This window comes from Macrobrachium nipponense, chromosome 7, assembly GCF_015104395.2.
Source record: "Macrobrachium nipponense isolate FS-2020 chromosome 7, ASM1510439v2, whole genome shotgun sequence".
In the NCBI taxonomy this organism is placed as follows: Eukaryota; Metazoa; Arthropoda; class Malacostraca; order Decapoda; family Palaemonidae; genus Macrobrachium; species Macrobrachium nipponense.
The window spans coordinates 101460358-101486231 of NC_061109.1; the positions used below are offsets into that span (position 1 = coordinate 101460358).

Genomic DNA, 25874 nt, shown 5'->3' on the forward strand with positions numbered 1-25874 from the left:
TTAACTCCTATCAAGTTTAGGTTACCAGCAACAATGTAATAAAGGCTACTTTATTTTCTGGTTATAGAGTATGTCATTAGTCACAGCTGTTGAATCCATAAATTTACAACAATAAAATCTTTCAGATATCTTTAAATATATTTAAACATTCTCTTTGCTCCATACCGTTTTCCATAATTGGCTTTTTAAATCAGACATAACTATTTTTTTTCCTTTCCAGCCTTAATTGCTGGTCTTTTAGTTTTCGTCCCACCTCGGTGGTCGCAGGTTCTATTCTCGGCCATTCCATTGAGGAGTGAGAGATGTGTATTTCTGGTAATAGAAGTTCACTCTCGACGTGGTTCGGAAGTCACGTAAAGCCGTTGGTCCTGTTGCTGAATAACCACTGGTTCCATGCAATGTAAAAACTCCATACCAACAAAATACAAACAAACAATAAAGTCAGAACATCCAGATTTCTATACATCTACTCATATATTTGCTCTTGTCTTACTATGCATGACTATAGTTGGACATGTGCAGAACTTCAAGCTTTCTGTAGTTTTGCCTTATGAAGGGTGAGACACCACAGTCTCCTTTATCGGGCCATTTATGTCCTTTTAGTTATTCATGGCACACTACTCAAGCATTGTAGTTAATGTTCAACTGTTTGTGGTTGATAAAAGTACTTCTCTGCCATCTAGGTGTTGTTTTCTCCACCATCTGTGTTTAGTGTCCTTTAGACTGAGACTGGTTCTTTGTGATGTTTCTTTGATCCCATCTCATTGCTGTCTGCCTGTTACTCTTTATACTACCTTTTGTGCCTTTTAATTGTACACTTTCATTGTGAAACATGGTAAATTAGGTGAGATTTTTAGTCATGAAATGACTATGGTCTTGTGAACTATAATGAAGTACTCAAGACAATATCCAAGTGGTCCACAATCTTTTACAAGGAAGGGCTATACAATAAAAAGAATGAAAGCAGCTCTGATCATTAACTTTAGTAGGACTTTATACCAAGTTAGCCTTCAGTGGTCAGAATTTATAGTATCTTCCATTGAGTTGAATCATCACCAAATTTGTTCTTCTAGAAGTTGGTTTATGTTGGTCAAAGTACAGTACAGGTACTCCTCATTTAACGACGTACTCATTTTACAACAACATGGAGTTATGACGACAACATGAAGAGAGAGAAAAAAAACTTTAAAATGAAAATAAAAACATTGCCAATGGTGGCCAAGAGAAAGGCTATTCAGTGCCAGTAATCTAGCCTAGCCTAGGTTTTGAAAATCTTGAAATCTATGGCTAAAACAATAAATAAGGCTTTAATATACTTTGTAAAGAAAGCTATACAATTGAACCTCTTAAAGTCGCCTTGCATGGTCTGGGAACACCACTACTTGGCTTGATTCACCCGCCATTAGTTCGTTGTGTGGCAGAACGGGGTGGTGCCATGTTTGTTTTTAACTTCAAGACAGCAAAAATTATGCCATATCATCTTTGTTTTAGTGAGAATAATTCTTAGTAATGAAAAGAAAATGTGTGAAGTCAAATATGTATTTTATATTAATTTGAAAATAAATATATTTTTTAAAAATATTCCGCTTCAGAAGTCTCTGCCAAGTCATCCATTTAATCAAAACAATGAGACATTTGGCATGCACGAATTCCTTACTCTTAGTATGTTTGAAAGACTTACGTATATGTAATACAGTTTGAGAATTTTTTATACAACTGTGTATTTACATACATATTCGATATGTCACCCATGAGCTAAATAATGTGAAGATTCTGGGAAAAGTTTAGTACTGTATTGACTTAGTATTGTATTGACTTATACTAGTAGTATTGTATTGACTTATACTAGTAGGCTATCTCAGGAATGTAGACTAAAAGTGTTAAATAAAGTACACTATTTTAAAGAAAATTATACATTATATGAAGTTATAAAATGATGAAGTTAAAATATATGAGTAATAAAATGATAAAAAGCCTTGTCATAACTTTGCCAAGTAGTAGGCTATGTTGGAAACTAGTTCTGTGTATAATATATGACTGAAAATGAATGCTATTAGTTGAAATAAAGAGAATAATGCGTTTGACAATGAATACGGTTAACAATGTGGTCGCTGGAACGGAACCCCATCGTTAAATGAGGAGTACCTGTACCACATGTACTTTGTACCATGTATACTTTTGCTAAAACTAAGGCAATCATTTTGTAAATTATGCTGTTTAGTTTTGCGTATGCTAAGTGAAAAATAGGAAAAAATGGCATTGACTCAGCATGTCAAATTAAAGATTATGAATATAGTATCTGTGAAAGACTGTTTCCTCTCATATAAAATTTCTCAATATATTTACTAGGTACAAGAATCATCAGAGAGTACCACTAAAGATGCATCACAAGCTGAAAGCACAACTACAAAAGATTCTCCTGGCAGCCTGTCAGATAATTATAACAAAGGGTTTTCAAGCAGCGATTATTCTTGGTCAGCAAAAGACTATGATTACTCAGAGCCTGTCTATGAAGGATTATCGAAAGCTGAGCAGTTGGTTATGGAACAGACAGGCTGTGAGGATTTAAGCTTAATTCGCCTTCACCTCGAGGCTCAAGATTATGATGTTCATGAAACTGTTGATGCAATTATAAACTTCATAGTATTGCAACATAAAGGTTAGTACAAATCTCAGTAATACTATTATAATGTGATGGTTAGCTACCCTTTTTAGAAAAGATCAAACAGTATTAGTCTCAGAATAGTATATTTTAATCTAGAGTATTTGCTGTTACTTTACATTTTAATTACTGACTTTTTGAATAAACAGTAATTGGTTTAGATAAATGGTGAAAATAGTTGCCTGAGAAAAGCCATTGAATGAAAGAGGTGCCTAAACATGCTGCTACAACATGAAGGGTTTTCAAATGAAAAACGAAGAATGCAACTACAAGCTCAAGGTTTTACTTAACTGTTAGCAAGTTAGATATGAGTGATGATTTAGTTGAATGGGTGATGATTATAGCTGCCTGTGAATATGTAACCAGTGTTCAGGGGTTTGATTCTCTTCTTTATTTATGTGTACAGGCAGTCCCCTATTTACAACAGGGTTCTGTTTTTAAGATGTGCTGTAAGCTGAAAATCTGCGTAAGCCGAAAAGTTGTCGAAAATCATCAAAAATCCTAAGAAAAGCTTATTTTGATTGCTTTGGATGTCTATTGAAAACTATGTTAAATGCATTTTTATTGTACTTTTTATCAGAAAAACCTTCGAATATTGTTTAATGTGTATATTCTTGTAAGGTTTGATATTTAAAGACCAATTTTAAAGCCTAAAATTTTGGGACTGAACATTACATGTGGTATAGGTTAGTTTTAGAAATGTGCAAGAGTTTGGCACTAGGCTAAGTCTAAGCTTTGGATTTCCCAAGAACAGACAATACAAATGTTGTACTCATTTGAGAAAATTTTATTATTGTTATGTTGTTTCTATATTGAAAAAGTGCAAACTTTAGGGACTAGGCTAAGCCTGCCACATTCTTTGGGTTTCCTGACAACAAAGTCAACAAAGCACCATTTGTTTCCACAGAAGTTGGCAAACTTTTCTTTTTTATAATAACCACGACAATAACTATAAATGTTGTTTGTTCATACGCAAACAAACCTTTGGTCTTAACAATAGGATAATTTCTAGCGCCTAGCTGGATCTGGTTAAAAAGCAGATGAAAGCAAGGAATCTTGGGATATCTGGCAATGCATGTAGATCGGGTGGAGAGTGATCAAGGACCACACACCTACGGCCACTGCGTCAGTCTTTTCTTTAACCGCCTGGGCGAGAGTCTTGGTTGACCTCTCTCGGCCTTTACCCGGTTCATTACCTGTTTTGTTTGTGTTTAGTGTGTGTATGGCTGATATTATGGCTTCTGCTCCTTGGCCTCGTCAATGTGTGTGCCCCGGAATTCCAGGTTTTCCGTGTTCTCGTTTTTTGGCTTCGGCGGCGACCTATCCCCACATCACATGTAGCAGGTGCCGTTCTAAGTTTTGTACTATAACGAATCCTTGCACGGAATGCCGGGCATGGCCTAAAGAGAGTGAAAGTTGTTTTATAGCAAGAGAGAGAATCGGAGGGTTTCGACTCTTCATGGGAAGGTTTTTCGCCTCTTCCCGATGCTTAGTCTCCTGCAGTACAGGTTAATGGGGACCAGAACCCACCGTGATAGGTGAAAGTCCACGAAGTAGGATTGGCCCTCTTAGGAATTTCCATATATGTGTGTGTGGGTACCAGAATGTTTAAAATATGTATATTTATACTTCATATATATTATATATGTATATAGTATATATATATATATATATATATATATATATATATATATATAGATATATATATATATATATATATATAATAGTGGGGGTATAATATATATATCATATATATAATATATATAATATATATATATATATATATATATATATATATATATAGTATTATAATATATATATATATATATATATATATATATGTATTATATATGGTATATATGTAGTATATATAGATATATATATATATATATATATATATATATATATATATATTATATATTATATATATTTTACTTAAATCTATTTAATTACTAAAACCTTAACCCTCTTACGCCGACTGGAACATATTTTACGTCAAATTTTTTGTCTCGTGTGCCGACTGGCTGTATTTTTACGTCGACTTACAAAAGTTTTTTTAAAAATTCGCGGAAAAAATACTTATAGGCCTACCAGCCTAAAACTTTTGAATCACGCGCCTTGGGGGATGCTGGGAGTTCACGGATCAAGGTGTTATTTTGTTTACAATCGTTACGCAGGCGCGCAAGCGCGAATTTCTTTCTTGCCGCACTAAAAAGTATCTGTGACACATCTCGGAAATTATTTCGTCACTTTGACATAATTTTTGTACCATTGTAAATTAGCCGTTACATGAAGTATTATATATGAAAATGTGTGCATTTTTATGCAGAATACAACAATAAAATACTCATGATTGTAGCTTTTATCAGTTTTGAGATATTTTCATATAAATAACGATAATTGCCAAAATTTCAACCTTCGGTCAACTTTGACTCTACCGAAATGGTCGAAAAACGCAATGTAAGCTAAACTCTCATATTTTAGTAACATTCAATCATTTACCTTAATTTGCAACTAATTGGAAGTCTCTAGCACAATATTTCGATTTATGGTGAATTTATGAAAAAACTTTTTCCTTACGTCCGCGCGGTAACTCTTCCGAAAAAAATCATACATGCGATTGTGGTAATGTTTGCACCATTTTAAAATTAGCCGTTATATAAAGTTTTATATATGGAAATGTGCGCAATTTCATGCACAATACAACTAAAAACAACCCATAGTTGTAGCTTTTATCAGTTTTGAGATATTTTCATATAAATAACGATAATTGCCAAAATTTCAACCTTCGGTCAACTTTGACTCTACCGAAATGGTCGAAAAACGCAATTGTAAGCTAAAACGCTTATATTCTAGTTATATTCAAGCATTTACCTTAATTTTGCAACAAATTGGAAGTCTCTAGCACAATATTTCAATTTATGGTGAATTTATGAAAAAAATAACATTTTCTTTACGTCCGCGCGGTAACTTCGGAAAAAATCATACGTGCGATTGTGGTAAATTTTGCACCATTTTAAATTAGCCGTTACATAAAGTTTTATATATGAAAATGTGCACAATTTCATTTAGAATACAACAAAAAATAATTGAAGGTTGTAGCTTTTCTCATTTTTGAAATATTTGCATATAAATCACGATAAATGAGACCAAAAAAACAGTCGGTCGGTCAACTTTGACTCTACCGAAATGGTCGAAAAACGCAATTGTAAGCTAAAACTCTTACAGTCTAGTAATATTCAGTCATTTATCTTCATTTTGAAATAAATTTGAAGTCTCTAGCAAAATATTTAGATTTATGGTGAATTTAAAAAAAAATCTTTCCTTCCCTCCGTGCGCGGATTCTCCGCCACAAATCTCTGAAATGCGTACGTCCCATTCTCGGAATATTTGCTCCGTTTCATATTAGGCATTTCATACATAGGGTTTTATATATGAAAATGTGCATAATTTCATGTAAAATAAAACGAAAAATATTTGAAGGTTGTAGCTTTTCTTATTTTCGAAATAATTGCATATAAAAAATATATATATAAAAAAATTGGACATTCGGTCAACTTTAACTCGTCAGATATGGTCGAAAACTGCAATTGTAAGCTAATACTCTTACAGTATAGTAATATTCAATCATTTGTCTTCATTTTGAAAGAAATTGAAAGTCTCTAGGACAATATTTAGATTTATGGTGAATTTTTGAAAAAAATATTTGTTTACGTCCGCGCGTTACGAATTCATGCATTATTTTGTGATAATATTTTCTCTGTGTTGCTTTTATCGTTTTACAATGTGTTATGTACCAAAATGATTGCAATTTAGTGAACATTACAAGGAAAAAAAAAGTAACTTGTTACCTTTAACCGTTTTGCACACAGCGCGATTTGAATACAATTATATATGAAATTTCGTTTTTGCGCTATCATATATCTCATTATTTATACAGGCAACCTTCGGTTAACAGCGGCATCAGTTAACAGCTAACCAGTTTTATTACGCTTGTCTAGCGACGCTGTTAGCTGGATTTTCGGTGCAGATCTCTGGTTAGCAGCGCCAATCTCTAGTTAACAGCAGCACTGATGTTTGATTAGCGGCGCCATTAAGCAGGTTTTTAGGGCTGTTATTGCCGATTTTCGGTTAGCAGCATCGGCCAGGAACGGAACCCCTGCTGTTAACCAAGGGCTGCCTGTATTTGGTAATGATAATTTTTTTCATTTCTGATGGTTGCATACTAAACTTCAGCCAATGACAAAAAAAAGGAGCCAAAAATGAACTCTTAATCTTGAAAACTAAGTGCGCTGTGATTTTTTGAAAAAAATATTTTTTCCGCTTCCACGCTCACTCTGAAACACCTCCAGCACACAGGAGACAATTTTTTTTTACCGCTTCGGCGTTTAAGGGTTAAGAATGACAAAGGTGCTGTGAAGTGTAACTCAATGTTTACATTTCTGCTGGCCGCTCAACTACAAGTTGATGTCAATGATGTGGAATTATTCCATGAATAGGCTATATATTATGAAGATATGCCAATAATATATAAGGTAAGAATGGTTTTGTTACCTTTATTGTCAGTTAATATCATAATGTGAATCTGTTCATGCATTTGCTGGTTATCGGAACACGACGAGGCTTAGCCTACCACGGACAAGCGATGGTGCGATTCATACCAGCGATATAGACTGAGAAGTGGTCCAAGGAAAAACCCATGGTTAACTGAATCCGTGATTGCTGATCCGCGACTAAGTGAGGCCCCACTGTACATATGTATATTCATGATTGGGGTTTACCATCCATAGGGTTTACATTTCTGTTGTCTGATTATCAGTCGCTTAGCCTAAGCGCTGTGAGACAGTCATAAAATACAAACTAAATATACATCTTTTCCTTGAATCTTTTTTTTTTTTATTATTATTATCCTTTACTTCAATGTATCCAATAATAGACTGTACTTTTGTATTATAAAATACAAACAATTGATCAATATTTTTATACATTCAACTTACCTGTCAGATATATACATAGCTTTTACTCCGTCGTCCGACAGAAATTCGAATTTCGCGGCACACGTGGCAGGTAGGTCAGGTGATCTACCCCCCCGCCGCTGGGTGGCGGGAATAGGAACCATACCCGTTTTCTAATTCATATTTTTTCTGTCGCTTGGAATGTAAACAACGTTTGCAGTTCCTCCTGATGGATTTTCGTGTTTCATCGCCATCGATCGTCTGGGCTAACTTTTACAGGGAAGTAATGGATCTTTGGTTCGGCATACGCTTTTGTTAACTTTTAGAATTTTTTTTGATAAAATTAACTTCGAAAATTTAGAAGATTAGTGACGTGTAACTACCGAAGTTTTCGGTAGACACTCGTCCACTTTCACGAAAGTGAATTACGTATACTTTCATGAAAGGGAATTACTTATATTTATTCATTAATACAAATAAGTGTTAGAGTTTGATTGAGGAAATGTATATCTTTCTTCCTAGTTGGGGAAGTCAGAAAAGTAACTATCCTTTAGAAGCTTTATTAGCTCTTGTGTTAACGAGCAATTATAGTAGTAACAGTACTAGTAGTTGTTGCATCCTCATCACCTTCTTACTCCGCAGAATCTACAATATCATATTTGCAAATTGTAGACTTTGGATATAGTTCGAATGCGAACTCTTAGAACGTAAGAAGTGAATATAGTGTTCCCCCATTACAATGGAGGGTGCGTCTGATCGGCTCTGTCTCGCTCTCAGGTCTAGACCTCTTCCAAGCTCACAAGCCCAGAGGAGAAGGAATGTCGAAAACCGTAAGGAGGTTTCAGAGAATCCCCACCGGTCAGGCGTCCCCTCGGCAGGTTCTGTAGAGCGTCCCAGACTGCCAGGGATAGCCATTTGAAAGGCATCCTAAAACAGTGTTTCTCACTTTTTATGCGTACGGTTCCTCGATGGATAGAAGAACTTCAAATGAATGAAATTGGCGAAGATCCTCGTATAATGCCTTCTGGTAGAATTATTCAAAATTAGAATGACATTAATCGATCCACCTTTCGGAATCAGGCGACGATTTAGCGCCTTCTAATATTAGAGATCATTCGATAACATTTGTGATAAAGTCATTGTTCGAACATTTTTTTTCGCAACTAGACGAGAGCGCTATCCAATGGGGGTATGAAATTGTTATTTCAACATAAGATTCCCCATCGGTGCATTTTTAGATATAAATCTATTATGATGAGAACGATTTAGATTGTTTGTCAATCGAATGAATTATATGGATCTCGTTGAGTGATAAAGCATATATGTATGACTTTTAAGCTTCTAGCTCCTACCATGCTTAGGACAAATCGCCTTAGGACTACGGTATGGCAAGGCATAGACACATACCGAAATTTATGCTATAAGGGTCAAGTGAAATCCTTACAAAATTTCCTAAATTAATACGGTTTACCTTAATGTAACAGTATTATAGAGGATTCTATTAAGCTAGAGTATGAGTTTTATGATGCTATCGTGTCTTCGAGAAGTGATCGGAGAAGCATATCTTTATTGGTGGATTGAGAGTAGGATAGAACATTTTTCTTCGTGTTAGAAGAGGTTTCCATGAATTACCAGTACCCTTCTAGGACTTTCCTAGGAAGGAATAGGTTTAAAAGAATTGTTTAGACGACACCTATTTAGTTTCTAGACTTGTCGAAGTCTCGTTAGCTTAATTATGCTTATATAAAAACTTCCTGAAGTTCGATAATAATTTATAAGATTCCTTTATTTAATGGAGTAACTGGCAACTATGGAAAGGGAAGGCCAGACTGCTTTCGCTTTGAAGACCAACCAACGCAGTCGCAGTACCATCTTGTTCTCAGTCGTGAGAGGTCATTTACAGCTCTCTCTCCTGCGGAATGGGATAACTAACCGTATCTCTTCCCTACAATCGTGGTCTTAGCCTCGGATTGAGGGAATACTGAAGCTATCATAAATAATATAGTGTCTGCCTTTTGTTAGGAATCTTTCAATAAGAAGGATATTACAACCTTTCAATGCTGTTTACCGTAGGTAACATGATTAAAGGATTCTAATGCAGCAGAACGTGATATTATTTAATGCACTCATACTTACGAAAGCATGGCTTATTAGAATACATACTTAGTGAGAAGAGAGATGTAATAGAGATTCACTTCAAGACTACGGTATGGTTAAGTCTTTCGAAAAAGGACACAACCGTATTTAGAATCAAGGTCGGATATTGCGCAGAAGTTGTATGAGTCGGATGGGAAACATTCTTTTAGTGGGAAATGGTTTCCCTGAATGGATTATACTACGTATATAAAAGTTTTTCATAATAAGAACGACTAACTTATGAAAGGAGGTCGGGTACCATAAAGACACAGATGTTCTGGCACATAACATAAAGATAATTAGTAGGAGGCGCCAGCCTGGCGCAGATGCGCCACCCTGGCGCGGGTTGCGCCGGCCTGGCGCAGGTTGCGCCACCCTGGCGCAAGTTGCGCCACCCTGCACAATGCGCACCCTGGCGCAAATTGCGCCAGCTTGGTGCAATAAGCCTAGAGCACCATCCAAAATATTTCTCGTTTGAGCGAGTTATTAAATATAAGCAATACAAGAATTTGCGAGTCCGTGAGAACCTCGATCGACGATAATAACTGTTTAAGTATGTCTAACATTTATTGCAAGAAGAGGTTGGTGAGAACCTGCGAGAAGTCTTCTTCCAATAGATCCTCTTAGCGAAGAAGAAGCGAACAGTCTTCCTGTAGACTGCTTCCTTTTCCTCAAACCATGCCATAAGGAATCATAAGCGCCAGCCAGACGCCTGGCTCTAACTAGAAATAATTAGTTAATAGATATACCTTAGAGCAAATTATGCTTTCCTACATAGAGCTGGGAAGTTACTCAGTCCCTCGCACTGGAGTGGTCCTTCTCGTTCAGGAAAAAAGGGGGGAAAAAAGGGGGGGGGGATACGGAAGAATTAACCGAGGAAAGAATAATTCCCCTTCCGATATACTCGTATTAGAGGAAAATTGAGAAGAAACATCCAACTATGGAAGTACTGTAGAATTATAGGATTCTTACAGCACCTCTTCTTATTTTGATATCGAGATTTCCTGACCAAGGTTGCGAGTAATAGGCCATAAAGGCTCCAGCCAGGCTTTAACCAGGCGATAGGCGCCAACCAGGCGCGTGCGCCAGCTAGGCGCGAGGAGTCAGGCCAGGAGCGAGCGCCAAGCTTTAACCAAGGCGATAGGCCGCCAAAAACCAGGCCTGAGGCGCCAGTCCAGAGGCGCGAGGCGTCAGCCAGGCCGCGAAGCGCCAGCCATGGCGCAAGGATATCAGGATCTCCAATTTCTCAGTATTTGGAGATAGACTTTCCAAGAGTTTCCTCTTTGAGAACTGACACAAGATCAGTTTTTTTCCTGACAGTGACACAAGTTGTCGCGCAGGCGGCCGTGGCCCTTGTCAGGATTAACTGAAATTGCGGAAGTCTCTAACAAGAACAGACTTCTCATGTCAGGTAACATAGTGGTCGGCGTGAGCGACTTCTTTCCTGGCAAGAGGAGTTGTTTTGGGAGAAACTCTTTTTGCCAGATCAACCCTCTACTGACAATTATTCTAGATATCGCACAGGCGAACGTAGTACGTGTCAGGATAAGTGGGTTCTTCTGCTTTATAGACCTTTACATGGTGAAGAGAACTGATATCTTTAGAGGTCTCTCGCTTTCCTCAACCTTATGAGACAAGGGATAGAAAATATATCGGACTCATAAGTTAATCTGGGTGCAGGTTTTAGAAAGACCTTGGCAACCCCTTTTTTGTTGCACGTTTCGGCTAGTCCCTTGAACCATGCAGCTCCTCTTTCTCCTCTTTCATTGTTATTAACAGGATGGTATATTATCCTACTCCCATGACAATATAACAAGGAAGACCTTGTAATGTTTTGATACTGGAAAAGACTCGTAGGAGCTCTCAGTATTGGGTGAGAGGCTCTTTCAAGTATCTGAACCGTACATTACGGCCTGATGTCCTAGGATAGGAATCTTGAATGATTCTCCTCGATCCTGGATCAGTTAGTAGGAGAATAGGATAATAATAATTTGTTTTGCAGAATAACGATGATAGAATTTTTCCATTCTCTCGTTGCCCAGGCACGAGGACAGGAAGAAAGAATATAAGATGAGAGGTAGCAATATCGCCATCTTTATGTTATAGGAAGGGGAATAAAATTTAGTCTTTTTCCCCTAAAAGATAAACTCTTTACAGAATGTAAGACAAAGGGCGTCAAAGAAAGAGAGGATATAGGTTATGCCTCATTTTAGACTTAGTGAGGTTGGATTCTCAGAGGTCACGTTCTTCTCACAGCAGGTTTTGGAAGTCTTTTCCAAGACAGTCTGAATATTCTTTCAACATCTATTTTAAATGGACCTTAACAACCTCTCCACTCTGAGTCTGTCTGCGTGCAGACTGACCAGAAGTGGACATGAATGAGAGGATGTTTCAAGGTAAATGACAGTAGTCATGGATAAGATATATAATTACTGCAGATCGTGCTTGAGGGAATGAGGAAACTGTCCTCTTCCGATACCTCTGTGAACCACATAGCGGTTTTTTCTTCCCTTTCAGAGGGAAGAATTACCTTTGTATATATCTGCTATCAAAGAACGCAGTAAAAGGCTATACTCTGTCTCTATAAAGGGAATTGGAGATAGCAGAGCATTAAGATCTTCGGGATCTTACACAATACCTCTATACGACAAGACTTGGAGATCTTATAGTTACAATGGGATCCTATTTGGGCCTCAGATTCTGTGTTCTGACAAGATGGAACTGCTCCTCATCAATGTCTCTCTTGGTACTAATCGACCAAAAGGACGAGTGAGATTTTGGGCTTGGAATCTGGAATCAAATTCTAGAAAGACTCGGCAATGGGTTCCTGCCAGCATGGGATGTTTGGCAAAAGAACTATAACCTTTTATTCCTGGATCAACGCTTTCAGATAAAGGATTCGTTGTCCAGGCAATGTATTTACGTTGTTATCTACAAAAGATTTAAAAGTTTGCTGACAGAGTCTTTGGAATACGATGAGGGCTCAAAACTACTTCCCAGAAGGTTCGAAGAGATATATTTAAAGAGCTAGAAATCGGGAATCCTCCCAATTTCAGCTCAGAGTCTCCTTAAACTTCCAGGCTCTTTCCCTGCCTTCGTGCAAGGATAGGGAAGATTTTGCAACGAGAGAACTCGTCAACATGTAGGAAGAGTGCTCGTTAGCAACTGAAGTATCAAGTATGATCCTCCTCGGAGGAAGACTGGTCTCTCGGACTATTAGATTTCCTATCGTCTACTGGATGTAGCCGACTAAAATTACCTCCCCTTGTTGCAGAGGCCATAAGCTCAAAGTGAAAGAATTTCTTCCACCCTTTTCCTTTCTCCTGATAAACGATTGTGGATGTTCAGCCTTTCGGACAATGTAGCGCCAATCAGGCGCCAAATGCCAAACAGGTGTAAAGACGCCAGAGCAAGACAGTCCAATTAAACACTGTCATTGTCTGTGAGAGAAGGAGTAGGCCTCCAATCTGGCGCGAGATGCGCTAGAGGCGAATGAATCAGGCAAATAAAGTGTCCGAGGTGGACATCGCCAGTTTTCATCGAGACTTAACAAGCTCGAATCTCCAGCAAGTGGGGAGAAGTCAGCCAGGCGCGAGGAGCCAGCCAGCAGGGCCCTGCGAGCGCCAGGCGGAACGCGAAGCACCAGCCAACGCGGGACCCCAGGCGCGAGACGCCAGGCAGGCGCCAGGCTGGCGTGAGGCACCAGCCAGGCGCTAGGCGCCAGCCAGGCGCGAGACACCAGGCAGGCGCGAGGCTCCAGCCAGGCGCGAGGCTCCAGCCAGGCGCGAGGCGCCAGTCAGGGGCGAGGCGCCAGTCAGGCGCGAGGCTCCAGTCAGGCGCGAGGCTCCAGTCAGGCGCGAGGCTCCAGCCAGGCGCGAGGCGCGAGGCGCCAGCCATGGCGCGAGACGCCCAGGCAGGCGCGAGGCGCCAGGCAGGCGCGAGGCGCCAGCCAGGGGCGAGGCGCCAGGGCAGGCGCGGGCGCCAGGCAGGCGCAAGCCAGGCTCTGGGCTTCATCTAGAAGAGATCTGTTGCAAAGAAAGCCCTGGTCTTCTTTGGAAGAGTGGAATCTCTAAAGCACTTCTTGAGTAACTTGACGTTTCCTTCAAACAGCTAAGAATTAAAAGCGCTTGAAGTGCGAGCTTTTAACAATTCTTGTTCTTTCCATAACAATATGTCGTGAGAGTCATATTAGCTGTATAACGGGAGATGCAACTCTGTGTTGACTTCTCTTTGCACGAAGGAGATCAAGTGGGCCTATGAGGGATCCTTCTCTCTTTGTTATACGTGTCCACGGATGCGTTGCTGGGATAGGGAGCCGACACTGATCCTTTTTACAACCCTAGATGAATTAAAATTTTTTTTATTTTTTTTAAACTTTTTTTAATTTTCAACATAAGTTTTTGGTATTAAATTTTCTGGGGTTATTTGAAATGAGTTTGGGGATAGCTCTTTTCAAATTAAGCACAAACCCTCGTGTTAGGATCAGGTGATCGGGATCGGTGTTGTGCTCCTTAAATTATGCCAATAGGCATTGGTGTATTGTCATGTAATAAGTGGATGACCCCATTGACAAATGACCACTAGATTCTATCAAGTAAGTGGATAAGGGGGGGACCCCAAGACCCCATTGACAGATCTACAAGAACTCTTAGCCATAGGTCACATCCTCGCTGAGGCTCTTGAGACGAAGCAGACTACTAGCAATAGCTAGGAAGTCGACCCTTCGTCTAAACACATAGGAAACCAAGGTTTTATTATTTATTACCTACAACGTATGTTGTTTACCTGTCTATTCGGTAATAGCTGTCTTTTACCCTCCACCAATGGTGTGAATCAGCTATGTATATATCTGACAGGTAAGTTGAATGTATAAAAATGATATTGTTATGATACAATAAAGTTTTATACATACTTACCTGGCAGATATATACAATTAAATGGCCCACCCAGCCTCCCCTCAGGAGACAGCTGGAAGAAAAAATATGAATTAGAAAACGGGTATGGTTCCTATTCCCGCCACCCAGCGGCGGGGGGGTAGATCACCTGACCTACCTGCCGCGTGTGCCGCGAAATTCGAATTTCTGTCGGACGACGGAGTAAAAGCTATGTATATATCTGCCAGGTAAGTATGTATAAAACTTTATTGTATCATAACAATATCATTTTGTTATGGAAAAATCAGATGAGGGCAGATGTAAGTTTATTTCACCATATTTAAGTCAATTCAGGGAAATTTTTCTTGCTTCTAGTTAGCTTAAATAAATCTTTAGAAACTGTATTTGTAGGATTTAGGGCATTTTGCCGCGGCCATTTCGCCACAACCATTTTGTCACAGGTCTATTTAGCCACAGAACAGTCTCACCACAGATATACCCATCAGTTTCATATTTCAGCTTTTATAGAAAAAAATATAGGAAAAAAAAAATTACCGTTTCAGAAGTATTTTTTATTTTATCATCAATACATACTTTATGAAAATTTTTAAAAAATTAATTTATTAACATTTTAAAGATAAACAAAAAAATTATATTCATTAAGAATTTTCTACCTAATATGATAGTCTCAAGATATAACCTAATCCGGGACCAACCACCCCTAGGGGAACTTATTGTTACCCCAAGCAGGGTCACTTCCACCACAAGTGACAGCCAACCTCCCATGGCGAGTGACTGCCCACACCCCCTGGCTAACCTCCCATCCACCCAAATGGTCAGTGCCTTCATCTCTCATCTTCATGAGTAGCTATGGATACATTAGATATAATCTCTTGTAATATTTTCAGCCTTAAGCAGAACATTCCTCTCCTAAACATGTTCTGCAAAAACTTCAAAGGCATCATTGCATTGAAAGAAATGCTCCTCTGGCCACATGACCTTGTCATCTGCAATTCAGTACATGAAGACTTCAGAGCTTTCTTGACTTCATCAATGCAAGGTACAGATCAAATCAAAGTTGATCACCCAAAAGGGGGTCCTCTCTTTCCTGTGGCACAGATCATTAGACAATGTGGTAAAATGTGATGACCTACAGGAGTGACAGGTTGCTGGGACTCCAAGTGACAGTAGGGGTCTCTAAGATCCTAGTAATTGATGTTTATATGCCCTGGAAAACAACAATAATTTTGATCAATACTACATGATCCTAGGTGATTTACACAGTATTATTCACAATTCTCCTTCTGATCATATCTGTATAATCAGGGACCTTAATTCTCACCCCACAAAACAATTTTATAATGAACTTGCTCTCTTCTGTCAAAATCATGCTCTCCAGATTAGTGCTGTAATGCTCCTCCCTCCCTCTTCATATTCTTATGTACAAAATGGAATGGACATAACTACAACCTCTTGTTGGACCATTGGACCACTGCATCACATCTTCACAACTTCATGATTCCATTGTGACCTACAACATTTGCTATCTTGCAATGGGTTACGATCACATCCCTTTACAGGTGTCATTCAGTACCCCATCCATCCCTACTGTGAACCGCCTAGCTGATTGCCCACAAGCTGTAAACTGGGATTTTAAAATCCAACAGAAAACCAGATACTTTAGGGCAACCATGGAAACCAAGTTGCAGTCAATAGTTCAACTGGCAAATGCTTTACTGTGTACTAACACAAAATGTAAAAATGACCACTCAGGAGAGATCTAAATGAATTCTATTTTAATATAATTTCTGCTGTGCTTGCTTCTGGCAGGGCTACCTTTAAATTTAATTTCGACAAGGTAATTCTCGTAATACACCTGGCTTGAAGACATGGTTAAAGAACTGTATTCATATTCACAAGAAATGTTTTTGCTGTGGAGGCATAACGGTAGCCCAAGAGAAGGACACTGCAGTGCTAATAAGACAGGCAAGAGCGCAGTTCAAACTTGCTCTTAAGCACTGTAGATTAAATGAAAAGCAACCAAGATCCGATGCAGTGTCTAGAAATTTAGAATCCAGTGATTATCCTCATCTTTGGAAAGATATCCATTCCCTAAATCCCAAAATTGAAAAGCTGTCACAGAGTAGAAGCTGTTAGTGACAAGGCTATTGCAAGTATGTGGGGCCATCACTTCAGCAATATCCTGCATTGTATAAATGATCAAGACACCTGAACGGATGTAGATAACCTCCTTACTGATAACATTAAATTTCATTTCGCAGATCGTATTACGCCAGGTAACATCAGCGATACCATAAACAGCCTACCTAATAATAAATTGCCTGGCTGCGATGGTCGTCCTGCAGAAGCTTTCAAATTCTGCCATCCAATAATTTACATTTTGCTACCTGCCCTATTCAATGCTTCCATAATTCACCAATTACTTCCAGACTCCCTACTCTTAGTTCACTTGACACCATTAACCCTCTTACGCCGACTGGACGTATTTTACGTCGACATTTTTTGTCTCCCGTGTGCCGACTGGACGTATTTTACGTCAACTTACAAAAGTTTTTTTTAAAATAAGCGGAAAAATACTTATAGGCCTACCAGCCTAAAACTTTTGAATCACACGCCTTGGGGGATGCTGGGAGTTCACGGATCAAGGTGTTGTTTTGTTTACAATCGTTACGCAGGCGCGCAAGCTCGAATTTCTTTCTTGCCGCACTAAAAAGTATCGGTGACACATCTGGGAAATTATTTTGTCACTTTGACATGATTTTTGTACCATTGTAAATTAGCCGTTACATGAAGTATTATATATGAAAATGTGCATTTTTATGTAGAATACAACAATAAAATACTCATGATTGTAGCTTTTATCAGTTTTGAGATATTTTCATATAAATAACGATAATTGCCAAAATTTCAACCTTCGGTCAACTTTGACTCTACCGAAATGGTCGAAAAACGCAATTGTAAGCTAAAACTCTTATATTTTAGTAATATTCAATCGTTTACCTTAATTTGCAACTAATTGGAAGTCTCTAGCACAATATTTCGATTTATGGTGAATTTATGAAAAAACTTTTTCCTTACGTCCGCGCGGTAACTCTTCCGAAAAAAATCATACATGCGATTGTGGTAATGTTTGCACCATTTTAAAATTAGCCGTTATATAAAGTTTTATATATGGAAATGTGCACAATTTCATGCACAATACAACTAAAAACAACCCATGGTTATAGCTTTTATCAGTTTTGAGATATTTTCATATAAATAACGATAATTGCCAAAATTTCAACCTTCGGTCAACTTTGACTCTACCGAAATGGTCGAAAAACGCAATTGTAAGCTAAAACGCTTATATTCTAGTAATATTCAAGCATTTACCTTAATTTTGCAAAAAATTGGAAGTCTCTAGCACAATATTTTGATTTATGGTGAATTTATGAAAAAAATAACATTTTCTTTACGTCCGCGCGGTAACTCTTCCGAAAAAATCATACGTGCAATTGTGGTAATGTTTGCACCATTTTAAATTAGCCGTTACATAAAGTTTTATATATGAAAATGTGCGCAATTTCATGTAGAATACAACTAAAAATAATTGAAGGTTGTAGCTTTTCTCATTTTTGAAATATTTGCATATAAATCACGATAAATAGAAAAAAAACCACGTTCGGTCAACTTTGACTCTACCGAAATGTTCGAAAAATGCAATTGTAAGCTAAAACTCTTACAGTCTAGTAATATTCAGTCATTTATCTTCATCTTGAAACAAATTTGAAGTCTCTAGCAAAATATTTAGATTTATGGTGAATTTAAAAAAAAAATCTTTCCTTCCCTCTGCTCGCGGATTCTCCGCCACAAATCTCTGAAATGCGTACGTCCCTTTCTTGGAATATTTGCTCCGTTTCATATTAGGCATTTCCTAGAGTTTTATATATGAAAATATGCGCAATTTCATGTAGAATAAAACGAAAAATATTTGAAGGTTGTAGCTTTTCTTATTTCCGAAATAATTGCATATAAAAAAATATATTAAAAAGTTGGACATTCGGTCAACTTTAACTTGTCAGATATGGTCGAAAACTGCAATTGTAAGCTAATACTCTTACAGTATAGTAATATTCAATCATTTGTCTTCATTTTGAAAGAAATTGGAAGTCTCTAGGACAATATTTAGATTTATGGTGAATTTTTGAAAAAAATATTTGTTTACGTCCGCACGTTACGAATTCATGCATTATTTTGTGATAATATTTTCTCTGTGTTGCTTTTATTGTTTTACAATGTGTTATATACCAAAATGATCACAATTTAGTGTACATTACAACAGAAAAAAAAGTAACTTGTTACCTTTAACCGTTTTGCGCACAGCGCGATTTGAATACAATTATATATGAAATTTCATTTTTGCGCTATCATATATCGCATTATTTATATATGATAATGATAATTTTTTCATTTCTGATGGTTGCATGCTGAACTTCAGCCAATGACAAAAAAAGGAGCCAAAAATGAACTCTTAATCTTGAAAACTAAGGGCGCTGTGATTTTATGAAAAAAATATTTTTTCCGCTTCCGCGCTCACTCTGAAACACCTCCGGCACACGGGAGACAATTTTTTTTTTACCGCTTCGGCGTAAGAGGGTTAATAAAAAAACAAGCTAAAGGATGCATCTGACCCTGGCAATTACAGGCAGTCCCCGGGTTACGACGGGGGTTCCGTTCTTGAGACGCGCTACTGAGATTGTCAAACATAAAATTTGACAATCTCAGTAGCGCTAGTTATGTTGTCGGTGTAGGTATCGCCCTGCCCACTTATGGGGTAAGAGAGAATACCTTCAGCAAGAAGTCAGTAGTTTTCTGCCTACTCATGACTACAGACCTAGTTGGGAGTGCTCTACTTGGATTTTATTTTTGTAGTATTTTGCCTTTGGATTTTTGGTGGAGTATTGGTAGCCATAGGCTTTGATGTTTTTATTGGATTTATTCTCTGTTTAGACAGTGACTGAATTTGACTTATTTAAGACCATTATTCTTTTTCCGATATGTCTGACACTAGTGCTACTAGCATAAGGTATTGTAGCAAAGGCTGCAATACCAAACTAATAAAAGAAAAGTATGAATGTACATAGAATGTAAAGGAACATAAGTGTTCAATTGATAAGACTTGCATTGAATGCACAGAATAGGATGCTAAGAAACAGAAGACTTTATGTTCTCATTTTTCAAAGTAGAAAGTATGTCTTCGAATAGCCACTAGAGCTGAACCTAAGACAGTAGAAAGTATGTCTTTGAATAGTTCTTGTAAATAATCGATAGATGATTCTAATATTTCTGTGCCTACTCATGTTTTGTCACCTATTTCTGATTCTCTGACTTAATTACCTGCTCCCGTACCCAGCTCCCCACATTTCTGAATCTGACCCCCTTGCCAGCCTTGAATATAAGATTTATGTGTTTCTATGCTAAAATGGTTGTGATTGTGGAGACTGTCACAGTTAGCTACATCAGTGTGTACCCTCATGGAAAAAGAAAAAGAGAGCAAAAGTGCTGTTAATGAAATGTCAGTGGAGGTGGTGGCTGTTCATTCTGCTGACGCTTCTAGGCAAAGGTCACTGGTGTACTTCTCTACATCTGGGAGTAGTCATACAGGAGGCCGCAGGGAGGTCGGGGGTGACTGCCCCCAGACAGTCGTCACCTCAGTCTGACCTGTTGTTGCGGCCCGGGTTACGACAAAGGATGGCTATAGGAAAGGCATCCAAAAGGAAGTGAGTAGGCTGTCTTCGAGTTCTGAAAGTTCCAGCCCTGTACATAGGCACCAATGGTGTCCTACTGATGAGTCACGGCCATTGAAAAGGCATGCTTCAGACAAGGTTCACTCTTCTCCAGTGCCTAGCAAGAGATTTAGGAAGTCAGAGTGACCTTCCTGTAGTTTTTGCGACTCCGGAATGTTTTTTGCCAATGTCCTGAGGTGGTGCCCAAGGGCTCTTCTATTTCGCTGAAACCCATTACAGCAGTCTTTAAAATACATTGTGCTACACAAAATAAAAGCAAACCTACAGATAGGAAAATGCTTTTTCTTTGTCACTTACCTGGGTGGTATACTTATGATGACTGGACTTTTAATGACTTGTAAGGAGATCTACTAGTCCCCTCAAGTTCCTCTCCTCTACTGTATGGAGGGAAAATGCTTTTTATTACTGAGTGCATTGATACTTTCTAGGGGTAGGCAGTTAGAGAAAGATATGTTTATGATGTGCACGTATATCAGCCAGTAAAAAGCAAAAAATCATAATACGTAACTTGTATACACGAGCGCTTGCCAACCGTTTATTACTATGTATTGGAAGACTCCCTTATAAGTGTTTTTTCATTTTATTATTGTTTGCTCATATAACATTTAAACAAGCCCCAGTCTAGCACTGCAAACCTAAGGTATATGTAAAGGGCCCATCTCATTCAATTATTTGGGCTGAAAGAGAATTGGTGCATCATGAGGCACAAGAGGGGATGGAAGGTCAGACTCTGCCTCCTTCTCTCCCCATCGGATATCACCCTGCTGTCACCAACTTATTCGTTTTTAACTGGACCCACCTAGCAAGAGAGATTTTCCCCTATGTAAAGACCTTAGGTTTGTAGTTATGAAAAATGCAAATTGATTAAAAACTTATTTTTAAATGCTACATTGACTCCTAAGTTCCTAAGGAGATGGAGAATATCTTTGAAGTTATGTTTTTCTGTTGTCATTATCATTAGCCTTTTTTGCCACCCATAATGCATTGTCATTTCCTGAAATTTATATGGGTTATTATTGCACTGTTGCAGGTGATTATCCACAAACCACATCCACTAGTGGTGATGGTCTGTGGAGTCCAAATGGCACAGGTACTCGTTTGTTTGGAGAAAGTGCAGCAGCTCCATCTCCTACTTCAGTACATCCTAGCTACCAGAGGAAGACATCTCAAGAGAAACTGCAACGTTTACGTACTCAACAGGTAATTTGTATTATGTACTTAGATTTTAAAATCTAAGAACTAAAACCTACAACAATCCCAGATTGTACTTATGAGCAAATACATATATAAAAGACATCCTGGGATGGGGAAGTGCAGTATATTCCCCCATCAAATCTCTAGTGTCACTGATTTTCCTCTATCCTTTACTACAGTACTAGTGTTGCTGTAAGAGTTGCCCTATGTAATTTATGTCCCATTGAGGGGATTTGAACTGATCATTCCCACAAAATTTGTTTAAACACTATGGCATGAAATATTGATTCTCACTTGAGGCAAACCAGAGCGAACATATAGAGCTATTATCATGCTTCACATCACATGATCATGCCTGTCCAGTAAGGGTTAATGACTCTGTAACTGTATGTTGTGCATACCTTGCTGTAGTATGGCAGTTTCATCATTCCACAAATCCTAATCAGTATTTAACATATGATAATAAACTTCAGCAAAAATGAAGTATACTCATTTATGGGATACTTTTGTAACTAAAATTTGTAGATGAAAAGTTAATTATGAATTGCTATTTATCTCACTCTGGTATTTTGTCAAGAAAATATTTTGAATAGATAATTATTTAACTACATATGTACAACATCTAGATACCCTATTGTGGATAAAAATTTTGTTCAATAAGGGGTATACCACTTTTTATAAACATTGTAATGAATAACAACTAAAACCTTTGAGTACTTTTTATTCAAAAACATTTTATTTTTACAGCACTTGTCAAATAGCAAACGAAAAGAACTAAAGAAGCAGTTAAGGAAACAACAAGCCAATGAACGCAAGCGACAGCAAGCAGGAATAGAATCAGATGAACAAAGTTCAAGTCCAAGTGATGATACTGAAGTCATTATTGTTAAAGATATTGGATGCTTGAGTATCTAGTGTAGACATTTAAAAGATTCTGTGCATGTGAAAGTTGAATTATGGTAGTTGAAACTTTTAAATCGGTGATATATTATTGGCTATTTTTCATTTATTCTCTTCAGTTTTTCTTAAACCGAGGTATTTCAGTTTTGCTGTATATTTTTATAACTGATTTTTACTTTCATTCTCTATAAATGATAATATAGTTGAAAGGTTATCACATTTTAATATTACTTAGTTTTAAATTATTGTATGGTGGTAGTGCAGTGTTCTTAGTTATATATCTGATATTACACCAAATTGGTTCAGTTTTACAGAAACACATGGCAATGGAATTTGATTGTTTGGAAATCCAAATTATACTTCCTATACACTACATATCTGTAAGATTGGACTACCTTTAAAATACTCTAAACTGTATTACCATGTCTTTGCAGTATTTTTATCAGTTATGTATGATGTAGCTTATTTTGCAAGTGCAAGTGCTTAAGTATTTCTGAGAGTAGTTCATACTGGGGATATGAAAGCACGACAGCAATTCCTTAAAGATTTTGGAGACATTTTTCCAAGGTAGATTGAATTCCCTCTTCAATATTTAGGAGATCAAGTGGCTTTACTTTATTATTTTATTTATAGTTCTCTCAGACTAAAGTTTCCTTTCTGTGTGAATGTTAATGATTACATTGAGTGTTAGTTCTCAAATTAGTGACATTAAATTTTAATTTCATAAAAATAGTTATGACACATCAGTTTTACCAAAGCTTGCTCTGCATCTTACAACAGTCCTTTTGAAATTGCAAATGATTATAAGATTTTACGCGTATAACTTAAGTCGTGAATGGTACATTATTCGTTTTTTCATACAGGCGTACAGAAGTGTAAAAGCAAGTAGTATTGTGTATCACCTCAAGTTTATAAACATCATTTATTCACAGAACTGGTGATTGTATAATATGGTATTTATTTATTGGATAAGTTATTACTGTAGTTCATTAAAGCAAATTATGAATTTGTAATTGACACAAGCTCAAAACCTTTTGTGTCAGGATTGAGAACATCCTGTATTTATTACATATCACTCATTATGTTCTTTTAACATAAATTTCACTCTTGTGTTACATAAGATGCAGTAAGCTTTATGAGAAAATTTTTTGCATGTATGATATCTGTAAGCTATTTTGTCAGATGTGAAGAATGTTATACGTACTGTAGATATTTGATACAATTTCCAAATGTGATCTGGTAAATTCTCTAACAATATTTCATCAAATAAAACTTTCAGCTCATAGCTTTTAGGTGTTTAATTGAAATTTGGTTTTGACACTTCTCATCCAGCTTTCTGGGAAATATATTTTAATCTGTACTGCATATCTGTTAGCATTTTCATTACAGTTAATAGGAATAACTATAGCACAACTGTTAGAACCACCACCTGGAAGCTTTAGTACTTAAAGACTTCCAGGATCATGGGTTGATACTGTGTTATGAACTCTGTCTTAAACCTCATTCTTTTTATTGCCTGCAACATGACCATCTTCTGCTCATTTTTCTTTTTTCTCAATTACACGATTTTGGAATGGCAGCCTTATCTCATCATGCACTAGAAGCTGGTATGATGATTAATTTATGAAGGTATATAATTTTTATGAGAAAACCCATTACTTGTGATTAGCCTTCATTAGTAAAATGGACCCAGGTATGCCAACTTGAAGAGTCGGGAGATAAGTTCCACTGTGTACCGTATCTTATACCTCTGTAACTTTGATTGTATTTGGGGTTCTGTGCTCCTGAAGTATACACCAAGTCTTTCCAGTTATTATAGTTTTTTTTATCCTTTTCTTAATGTCTTTTTCATGCTTAAATTTTTCAGAGTTGACATAATTTTTCTTTCCATAAAGGGTTGAAGGATAGACATGGAGAGTTTTTGGCTTTTTGCTGTTTTGCAGAGGTTATGTAATCTCATTACATTACTGATATTTTCCTGTCAGTACTTACTATATGACTTGACTGGTACCCATGTTGGAGATCTTAATTACTTCTCCACTAATCAGTAGTTGTACATGTAGTATCTAAGGGTTTTTTGTATTTTTAGCTTAACCTTGTTACATGTTTATTTATAATACCAGATCCTAAACAAAGCATCTCTGCAACCTCTTCCATTCCCTTCACTGTACCTCCATTCATATTCTCTTCCATCTGACTTTCCACCTTCTCCAACAATTGTTTTATGGCGCAACTGGGAGGTTTTCCTCCTTTTACGCCTTTTAAACCTTACTGTCAATGTCCCTTCCATGCTGTGTGACCTCATAGGTCCCAGCTCTTGGCCTTTCACATAAATCCTCTACTCTGTTCAATAGTCTGAACCTGAATTTTCTTTAAAGTTTGCCTCTCATTTTTTTTTTTCTTGGTTTGTATAACTTTTATTATGATAATGAAATATTATATAGACAGTGAAACAACTAGGATTTAAATATAACCATTTATGATACAAAGGTTATGACAATTAAGATTGATATTGAGGTGGGGAACTATTGTTATAGATTGACTGAGGTATAGTTTAATTAAGAAGAAGCCAAAAAACATTAACATAAATTACAAATACTCGTCATTCAAGAAAATACTTGTTTAATGACAGGTCTGATGTCCGACCAGTCTGAATTGTTTGCAATATGAGAACTGTATCTGTTGACTGGAGATTCAGAAAGCAGTCGTATGAATGCCAGTCTGTGCACCCCTTTCCCTTTCTTTATTTCCTTTTATCTCTCTTCTTCCTAATGAACACCATATTCTTGGGAAGCTTAATTTCAAGTCGGTAGCTCCTGTTGGTTTGTTCCATATAAATGGGGTTCATTTTCTGAATAACAATAATAATAATACCTGTATTTCTCTTTATTTGTATATGGTTACTTTACTCCAAGTTGTGACAAAGTGAATATTAAGAAAATTTGATTAATTGTTTATCAGTAAACATATTTTTATGTCTTATATACCAAAGGTTTCAACACTTTTTGTACATTGCCTTTCCTGTTCCTTGGAGGACAGTACGATAGCAGAATAACAACTAAACATTCAATAGGAAGACAACTAGACACATTATAATTACAGTATGCGATTTAGAACATTGTCAAATATTAGACCCAAGTTTTTCTAATTTTTTATTTCATTTTCATAGTTTTGTCTCCAACTGACATCTCTGTAAAAGATAATTTGGATACCAGTAGAAAATTTTTGTTTTGTCTGGTTTTGCTGATAGATAATGTGCTACTAAGGAGACACCAGACTGTTGTGACTTGACTTGACCTAAGATTAAACTCACCATCTGTTCTGTTTCAGGCCTCTAATATGGGGA

The 25874-nt window shown here is 37.2% G+C and overlaps 1 protein-coding gene across 5 annotated transcripts in view; it reads left to right on the forward strand.

Annotated features, from left to right (window-relative positions):
* LOC135217258 (OTU domain-containing protein 3-like) overlaps positions 1 to 24341 on the forward strand; it is a 104780-nt gene extending 80439 nt beyond the window's left edge. For all 5 annotated transcript variants that reach the window (XM_064252998.1, XM_064252994.1, XM_064252993.1 and 2 more), the window contains 3 exons: positions 2350 to 2659; positions 21465 to 21634; positions 22376 to 24341. In XM_064252998.1, coding sequence (XP_064109068.1) covers positions 2350 to 2659; positions 21465 to 21634; positions 22376 to 22543 — 648 coding nt within the window. In that variant the 3' untranslated portion in view covers positions 22544 to 24341. The remainder of the gene's footprint in view (positions 1 to 2349; positions 2660 to 21464; positions 21635 to 22375) is intronic.
* Positions 24342 to 25874: the final 1533 nt, after the last annotated feature.